Below are 9,571 nucleotides of genomic sequence, written 5' to 3'. Positions count from 1 at the left end.
CTCACTATACTTGATCTCCCTACCTGCTTGCAAATGTGAGTTTGTTCAAGTACGTATCATTGTTGTCTTTGCTGACTCATTTGAAAGTCAATTGCAGGTGAGATTTTATCCCTAAGGCTAAAGTTCTTAGCTAAAGGCTAAGTTCTATATAGCCAAGACACCTAAGACACTTAACATTAGTTTTTCAGTTTTTCATATTCAAACTTCCTTAGTTGTCCCAACAATATTCCTTATAACTGCTTATTGTTTCCTCAATCCAGAAACCATTAAGAATCACACATAGTATTTAACTCTCATGCCCCTTTAGTCTCCTTCAAATCAGAAGATTACTCTTATCTTGTCTTAGATGACTTGGTATTTTTTGAAGAGTCCAGCTCAAATTAATAAAAGAGTATCTCACAATCTGGGTTTGTCTGAGTGTTTCTGTACATTTCCTCATCATTAGTTGTAGGTTAGGCATTTCTGGGAAGAATTTGATGTAGGATATTGTGTACTTCTCATGGCATATCATCAGGAAGTATGTGTTGACTGAAAAATACACAAGATTGAGGGCAGGAGGAGAAGGGGGCAACAGGATGAGATAGATGGTGGGATGGCATCACCAACTCAATGGACATGAGTTTGAGCAAACTCTGGGTGATAGTGAAAGACAGAGAAGCCTGGCATGCTGCAGTTCATGGGGTTGCAAAGAGTCAGACGGCAACAGCAACAACAACAAAAAGTTGAGAATTATGTTTGATTTGGCAGACTTGCAGAGGACTTAAAAGCCCAGAAGACAGCCTCTCTGATGACTCTGAAGGACTGCTCTGAAGAGGTAAGGGAGGAGCCTAGATAGAGAGTTTTTGTGACAAAAATCAAGTAGTCAGGGACTCTCCTAGTGGTCCAGTGGCTAAGACAGAGCTGTCAATGCTGGGGCCCTGGGTTTGATCCCTGGTCAAGGAACTAGATCCCACTTGCCATAACTAAGACCCTGTGCAGCCAAATAAATAAATATAAATAAATATTTTAAAAAAATCAAACCATCAAAGATTATCATTAATTAGACTTCTCAGGACATCCCTGGTGATTCAGCAGTTGAGTCCATGCTTCCAATGTAGTGGATGCAATTTCCATCCCTGGTTAGGGAACTAAGATTCCCACAAGCCTCAGCCAAAAGATAAACTTACAGCAAAACACTAGACCTCTCGAGTTAATGAATTTAGTGCTTTTTTTTTTTTTTTTTTCTCACTCTTTTGCTATGCACCTTAACTATCTATGGCCAGTATCCTGTTCTTTTCCTTCCTGAATTTCCTTGGGGTTCACCTCTGGGGATGGCTGCAGAGGTTGTCCTGGTTTGATGGCCAGAGACCCTTACGGGCAACTGTAGTGGCTGACTGCTTGATGGTCACAAGATTTTTTTCTGATATGGCAGGCAGGCAACATTTTTTGTTCACATGTAATGTCAGTTTGTCCCATTGGTGCTTCTAAGTGTTAAGTGAGTATCTGTTAGATTTCTCCACTGTTAAAGTATTCTTTTCCTTTATAATTAATAAGCAATCTATGGGGGCTTCCCTGGTGATCCAGTGGCTAAGATTCTGAGCTCCCAATGCAGGGGGCCTGAACTGAATCCTTGGTCAGGGAACTAGATCCCATATGCTGCAACTAAAGATTCTGCATGCCACAACTAAGACCACAACTAAGACAGCCAAATAAATGAATGAATGAATAAATATTAAAAAAAAAACAACAATCTATGGAGTGATACTTTGAGACTGTATGATTTTCCTATTCCCAATGACATCACAACAACGGTTTTAGCATCCATGATGATCCTTACCTGAATTAGTTACTGCTGCAAAATGGTGATTTTTCTAATTCTATCATTCATTCATCCGTGTTACTCATTTGGCATACTCTGTAAAGGAAATCCCTACTCTCTTTTTTTAAAAAATCCCATTTAGGTTGTTTTTCAATGTTTTAATCATCTGTTACTATCAACTTTTTCATGCTCAAAATCATACCAAACTGACCAGCCAGAGCCTCTTTAAGGAGCTTCCTGTGGCTTCCCCTGTGGCTTAGCTGGTAAAGAATCCTCCTGCAATGCGGGAGACCTGGGTTCGATCCCTGGGTTGGGAAGATCCCCCGGGAAAGGCCACCCACTCCAGTATTCTGGCCTGAGGATTCCATGTATAGTCCATTGGGTCGCAAAGAGTCGGACATGACTGAGCAACTTTCACTATCACTTTGTGCCCTCTTGGGCTTTCCAGGTGGATCAGTGGTAAAGAATCTACCTGCCAACGCAGGAGACCCAGGAGATGTGGGTTCGATCCTTGGGTCGGGAAGATCCCCTGAAGGAAATGGCAACCCACTCCAGTATTCTTGTCTGGAGAATCCTATAGACAGAGGAGCCTGGTAGGGTTGCAAAGAGTCAGACATGACTGAGCTACAGAGCATGCATGGATGCTGTGTCCTTTTGACACACCATCCGTATTTGAGCACTTCCTTGCTGTCGGGCACGAGATGTTCCAGGCTCACCTGCTTCTTCTCCTGGGCTAAAACTTGGTATCAGCCATTTTCCCAGGGAAACAGTATTATGTCCAGTTTTGAGTACAGAAAGGAAAAAGTGCTTGTGTGAAACTGAACTGTATTCAAATCAAGTAAAGAGGGGAGAAGCTGAGGGGAGAAGGAAAGGCAGTTCAACATCTTGGTATCCCCATTACCCTGAATAATTTTCTTCTAACCCTATGCCTAAGGTGGGAAGGATCTTGCTGAGTTCAAAGCAGAGTTTCTGTATTTGGTATTGTGCTAAGCTCTTAATACAAATAATCTGCAGTGATCTTTGCAAAAAACTTGTGAGAAACATACCATTTTACAGATAAGGAAAAGGGGTCCAAAACAGCTGAGTCACTCGCTCACGGTTACATTGCTATTAAATAGCAGACAGGAATCCAGGTCTAACTCCAAAATACGCACCCTTAGATCATGAAATCTTTAAGGGCAAGAACCACATAATAGTCTCACAGCTGGAAGAACTTCCCTGGTTTGAAAGTCACTTCTCACAGATCAAAAGTTGAGGCCGGGAGAAGGAAAGTGTTGGGTCCAAGTCTGAAGCAGAGCTGGGAGCAGAAATTTTCTCATATTTACTCTCCTAGAACATACATGTTTTATGAATGCTTGAACTTTTAAAATCTAAGAACAAATATAGAACCACCAGAATTAATCATTTAGCTTTTAAAACACAGTCAAAGGGCTTCTCTGGTGGCTCAGAGGTAAAGAATCTGCCTGCCATTGCAAGGGACATAGGTTCAGTCCCTGGTCCGGGAAGATCCCATATGTCAAGAAGCAACTAAGCCCATGCCCCACAACTATGGAACCTGTGCTCTAGAGCCCCGGAGCCGCAACTACTGAAGCCCAAATGTCCTAGAGCCCGTGCTCCACAACAGAAGTCACTGCAATAAGAAGACCCTGCATTGTGAAGTCGGAGATCTGCTATTACAGTAGCCCCCGCTTGCCAAAACTGGAGAAAAGTTTGCGCAGCAGTGAAGACCCAGCACAGCCATAGTAAATAAAATTTTTTAAAAACCCTATTTTAAAACACTGTCACTTCAAAGATACCTTTAGGACCTACCATCTGCTGTTCTTCTCACACTTTCATTGAGAACAGTAAGCTGTCTGGTTAATAAATGCCTCAGAACCTACTTTCTCTTTCTTTCATCTAAGCAACTATTACGAACCTACTTAAAAAAAAAAAGGAAAAAACCCCCAAACATACCAAGTGCCAGGCAGACACCATTGTATGTGATGACGGTGAAGCCTTTAACAAAAGCGTGAACGTCCCTGTTGCTGAAGACTTATCTTCTGGAGTTCATTGAAGAAAGAAAATAAAAACAGCAATTGCATGTATAATGTTTACCTACCACTGCAGACACCAAGTGCTATACAGTAAAAGTATATCCTGGTTTCAATTTTCACAACAAGCTCCTGGAGTAAGTGTACTATTAACCATCGTAATTTCCAGAAAAGGAAACAGGTATAGACCGCTTAACTGAAGCACACAGCCCGTTAGCGGAATAGCTGGAATTTGATCTAGATAGACGGGCTGGAGAAGGGTCTCTTCATAAGGAGTATTAGGTCCGCAGAAAGTTACCAAAGTCTCTGCAGCAGGTGGGGGAAGGTCCCTCCTCTGGGAGACTGTGGAGCCCGAGAAGGATCGTGGTGACAACTTAGGGCTGGGAGGACACCTTCAGCGTGGCCAGCCCAATACATTTCAGGCTTCCTCCCGTTCATCTCTTTTCTTGTCTTCTCTTCATCTTCTTTTAGGGGTTTTTCTCTCTCTTTTCCGCTTCTCCTCCTTCCTCTCTCCTTTAACTGCTTTTCGCCTCGTCTCTGGTTACTGATTAAACGGTTTCCTAGTGCTTCCTTTTTTTTTTTTAAACCTCGAGAGTTGAACATTTTGTATTTTGGGCTTTAGGAAAATTAATGAAATCCAATTAAATGGTCCCAGACAGCTTTAGTCTGTGTCAAAGGCCCTTACAGGGGGGCGGGAGGATAGAGAAAGGTTGCGTAGAGGGTGGGTCGACTTCTCGCTGTCACCGGCTCAGCCTCAGGCTGGGACGCCGACTCAGAGCGGAACCAATATGCGAGGGTCACGAACAGCGCCGGATTGGTTTTCTTGAGAAGCCTTTTCGCTGGTTCCTTTCGGGTTTACAGTCAGCGCGCATGCGCTCCCTGCGCTCCGCCGCTCCCGCCTCAGGCTCGGTCTAGGGCTCCGGGATGTCTGCGTTGTGCGACCCTCCCGGGGCCCCAGGGCCTCCCGGGCCTGCCCCGGTCACTCACGGTCCCGCGCCGCTCAGGTAGTCAGAGCCCCTGGCATCTTTCCCTCCCGCGCGGTCCCGCGCCGATCCCCAGCCTTCTCGGCAGAAACCCCGATCCTACCTCGAGAACTCGCGTCGGGGTTCTCAGAGATTCCTGGTCCGGTCTTCGCCGAACTCAGAGACTGCCTCACCAAAACTCTGGGCTCCAGTGCCCGCACTCCCAGGGTCTCGGTACTGCCTCCCGCTAAAGCCCAGTGTATAGTTACACCCGATCCTGGCCTTGCTCTTCCAAGAGTTGGGAATATTTTTTTTTGGGGGGGGGGGGGGATATCAATTCTTGGGAACCCGGGTGCCCTGTCCTTTTTAGACCCGAGCGAACCCAGGGTCCCCTGACTTCATGGGCACTCCCAGAGCACCCAGGCCCCCAGAATCCCACAGAATGCTTTCATCTAGCCTTTCCCTCGCTCTCCAACGGAGACACTCCCCTCACCGTTGAGTGGTTTTATTTTTTGTTTTGGAGGACCCAGAGAGGAATGGCAGAGTCAGAGCCTTAGCAGTCTCTAGAGGATGCTGTCTTCTTTGGCAGAAAACTCACAAAGAGGAAGGGAATTTCCTTCCCATGATACTGCCTTCTAAACCTCTAAGACCGAACCCGTTATGTTTTAGGGTGGGAAGGGCTGAAAGGCATTACCTTGTCTCTGCCCTGGGCACCTTGGTTCCTGGGGCATATTGAGGGTACTGGGACGGTAGTGGTTGTTGATGTGGTGGAGTTCAAGTGGTGGGTGGTTAGGGTGCTTGCCGAATATGGAAAGAAACAAGTTTGGGGAGGAAGAGCCCTTAATAAGGAGCAAATTTGGGCTTAGAATTTTCTTTCCATTAAGGGCAAAATCCAGGGTACTTGAGTTGTATGGAGGGGGGAGTGCCATAAAGCTGAAAAGGTGTGTTTAAGGCAGATGTTATAGGAACAGAAAATATACTTACTCAATTCAATGAATAATATTTCCCATATTCCAGGGGCTCCAGTAGAAGGGGATTCAGTGTTGAACAGAGAACTGTTAACTACCCTCTTGGAGTTGAGAGTCTGATTATTTAACCTTGGTTTCCTTCTCTGTAAAATAGGATCATAATAGTACCTACCTTACTGGGTTGTTATCTGTATTGAAATAATACACGTAAAGTACTTAAAAGAGAACGTGATGTATTCCAGGAGTTATCTAATACTGATTCTGTTGTTATTAAAAGAAAAACAGCTTGCATTTATTAATTAGTGTGAACTAGACATGGTGCTTCTGTACTTTGTGAACAATATCTACTGAGGGAGGTTCAGTTATCCCTGTTTTACATAGAAAAGTACTGAAGCTCACAGAGGGCATGTAACTTGTCCTACATCTTCCAACACTCTCACTCTGCTTCTTTTGCTTCATTACAGTGCTCAGGAGCTGTCCCAGGAAATCAAGGCTTTTCTGACTGGTGTAGACCCTGTTCTGGGCCACCAGCTCTCTGCCCGGGAGCATGCTCGCTGTGGCCTTCTCCTGCTCCGCTCTTTGCCACCTGCTCGGGCTGCCGTGCTGGACCACTTGCGAGGTGTCTTTGATGAGAGTGTCCGGGCCCACCTGGCTGCCCTGGATGAAAGCCCCGTGGCTGGCCCACCTCACCTCCGTCCACCCCCACCTTCCCATGTCCCTGCTGGGGGTCCTGGTCTAGAGGATGTGGTGCAGGAAGTGCAGCAGGTGCTGTCTGAGTTTATCCGGGCCAACCCGAAGGCCTGGGCACCTGTGATTAGTGCCTGGTCCATTGACCTCATGGGGCAGCTGAGCAGCACTTACTCAGGCCAGCACCAGCGTGTGCCCCATGCCACTGGGTCTCTCAATGAATTGCTGCAGCTGTGGATGGGCTGTCGGGCCACCCGCACATTGATGGACATCTATGTTCAGTGCCTCTCGGCTCTCATTGGCAGTTGCCCAGATGCCTGTGTGGATGCCTTGCTGGATACCTCCGTCCAGCATTCCCCACACTTCGACTGGGTTGTGGCACATATTGGCTCCTCTTTTCCTGGCACCATCATTTCCCGAGTTCTCTCATGTGGCCTTAAAGACTTCTGTGTTCATGGTGGGGCTGGAGGTGGAGCTGGTGGTGGTGGTGGAGGCTCCTCTCAGACTCCCTCTGCAGACCCCTTCCCTGGATCTCCTGCCATCCCTGGGGAGAAACGGGTGCCCAAGATTGCCTCAGTTGTAGGCATCCTAGGGCACCTGGCCTCCAGGCATGGAGACAGCATCCGACGGGAGCTCCTGCGAATGTTCCACGATAGTCTGGCAGGGGGCACTGGTGGCCGGAGTGGGGACCCCTCCCTTCAGGCCACAGTTCCCTTCCTCCTGCAGCTAGCAGTCATGTCACCAGCTTTGCTGGGCACAGTCTCTGGAGAACTGGTAGACTGCCTTAAACCCCCAGCAGTGCTGAGTCAGCTGCAGCAACACCTGCAGGGATTTCCCCGAGAGGAGCTGGACAACATGCTGAACCTGGCCGTGCACCTGGTGAGCCAGGCCTCTGGGGCGGGTGCCTACCGCCTGTTGCAGTTCCTGGTGGACACAGCCATGCCTGCCTCCGTCATTACCACCCAGGGCCTGGCTGTGCCAGACACTGTGCGCGAGGCGTGTGACCGGCTGATCCAGCTGCTGCTGCTGCACCTGCAAAAACTGGTTCATCACTGGGGACCGTCTCTAGGGGAAGGGTTGTTGAGCTCACCCCCACCCCCCCGCCCTGTGCCCTTTCTAGATGCGCTCAGAAACCACGTTGGAGAGTTGTGTGGAGAGACATTACGTTTGGAACGGAAACGCTTCCTCTGGCAACACCAGCTTCTCGGCCTGCTTTCCGTCTATACCCGGCCTAGCTGTGGACCTGAGGCCTTGGGCCATCTCCTGAGCCGGGCCCGAAGCCCTGAAGAGTTGAGTCTGGCCACTCAGTTGTATGCTGGGCTGGTGGTCAGTCTCTCTGGCCTCCTGCCCTTGGCGTTCCGAAGCTGCCTGGCTAGGGTACATGCAGGAACTTTGCAACCTCCCTTCACAGCCCGGTTCCTGCGCAACTTGGCGCTGCTTGTGGGGTGGGAGAAGCAGGGCGGTGAGGGCCCTGCGGCCCTAGGGGCCCGGTTCGGGGAGTCCGCCTCAGCGCATCTGTCTGACCTGGCTCCTCTCTTGCTCCATCCTGAGGAGGAGGTAGCCGAAGCTGCTGCCTCCCTTCTGGCCATTTGTCCCTTTCCCCCAGAAGCCCTGTCCCCTTCCCAACTCCTGGGACTGGTGAGAGCTGGAGTACATCGCTTCTTTGCTTCTCTGAGGCTGCATGGCCCCCCAGGGGTGGCTTCCGCCTCCCAGCTTCTTATGCGCCTCTCCCAGACCTGCCCGGCGGGGCTCAAGGCTGTGCTGCAGCTCCTAGTTGAGGGAGCCTTACATCGTGGCAACACAGAACTGTTTGGAGGGGAAGTGGATGGGGACAATGAGACGCTCTCCATTGTGACAGCTCCTTTGGCTTCTGCCTCCCTGCTGGACACAAACCGGCGGCACACTGCAGCTGTACCAGGTCCTGGAGGGATTTGGTCTGTGTTCCACGCTGGAGTCATCGGTCGTGGCCTTAAACCACCCAAGTTTGTCCAGTCACGCAATCAGCAAGAAGTGATCTATAACACCCAGAGCCTCCTCAGCCTCCTGGTTCATTGCTGCAATGCCCCTGGGGGTACTGAATATGCAGGCTGCTGGGGGGCTTCCACCCTGAGCCCAGAGGCAGCCAAAGCAGTGGCAGTGACCTTAGTGGAGAGTGTGTGTCCCGATGCAGCCGGTGCAGAGCTAGCCTGGCCTCCTGAGGAGCATGCCCGGGCCACTGTGGAGCGGGATCTCCGCATTGGCCGACGCTTCCGGGAACAGCCTCTGCTCTTTGAGCTGCTAAAGTTGGTAGCAGCTGCTCCCCCAGCCCTGTGCTACTGCTCTGTGCTGCTGCGGGGGCTGCTGGCTGCCCTCCTGGGCCACTGGGAAGCCTCTCGCCACCCTGACACAGCCCACTCCCCCTGGCACCTGGAGGCATCCTGCACCCTGGTGGCTGTCATGGCTGAGGGAAGCCTCCTGCCACCAGCCCTGGGGAATATGCACGAGGTATTTAGTCAACTGGCACCTTTTGAAGTGCGTCTGCTGCTGCTCAGTGTCTGGGGCTTTCTCCGGGAGCATGGGCCCTTGCCCCAGAAGTTCATCTTCCAGTCAGAGCGTGGCCGCTTCATCCGGGACTTCTCTAGGGAGGGTGGGGGTGAAGGTGGGCCCCATCTGGCTGTGCTGCACAGCGTCCTCCACCGCAACATTGACCGCCTGGGTCTCTTCTCTGGCCGTTTCCAGGCTCCTTTACCGTCCACTCTCCGGCAGGGCACATAGCCTTTCCATTCTCCAGAAGCCGAGGGAGGTTGAGCCATGAGAGAGGGGGCCAAGGTGCTGCAGAAAGGTGGGAGGTTTCTCTCCTAAGACCTTGGCTTAAAAAAGCGCTGTCACTTTCTTCCTCCGCACCCTTTTTTCTAAATAAAATTTGCCGAGTTGAGAAAAACAGGGTTCAGTGCTTCTGTCTGATGTTTAGGGCCAGCCAAGTCGGACAGCGCCTCGCTCAACAATCCCGCCCCCTCTCTCAAGCCCCGCCCCCGGCACCGCCCCCACGAGCATTTAGCGTAAGCCCTCCGCCAATGGGACAACGCCCGGCCTCTGTGTGGTCGGGCCAATCAGGAGGCCGGAAGGGGCGGGCACTAAGATACGTGG

The 9,571-nt window shown here is 50.2% G+C and overlaps 1 protein-coding gene across 1 annotated transcript; it reads left to right on the top strand.

Annotated features, from left to right (window-relative positions):
- Positions 1-4,700: 4,700 nt before the first annotated feature.
- INTS5 (integrator complex subunit 5) lies at positions 4,701-9,365 on the top strand. The gene is made up of 2 exons (XM_065937505.1): positions 4,701-4,832; positions 6,223-9,365. The coding sequence occupies exons 1-2, from the start codon at positions 4,753-4,755 to the stop codon at positions 9,197-9,199; spliced, it is 3,057 nt and encodes a 1,018-aa protein (XP_065793577.1). The 5' UTR covers positions 4,701-4,752; the 3' UTR covers positions 9,200-9,365.
- The last annotated feature ends 206 nt before the right edge of the window (positions 9,366-9,571 follow it).

Source organism: Muntiacus reevesi, chromosome 5 (assembly GCF_963930625.1).
Source record: "Muntiacus reevesi chromosome 5, mMunRee1.1, whole genome shotgun sequence".
In the NCBI taxonomy this organism is placed as follows: Eukaryota; Metazoa; Chordata; class Mammalia; order Artiodactyla; family Cervidae; genus Muntiacus; species Muntiacus reevesi.
This window is presented reverse-complemented; position numbering and strand designations above follow the sequence as displayed.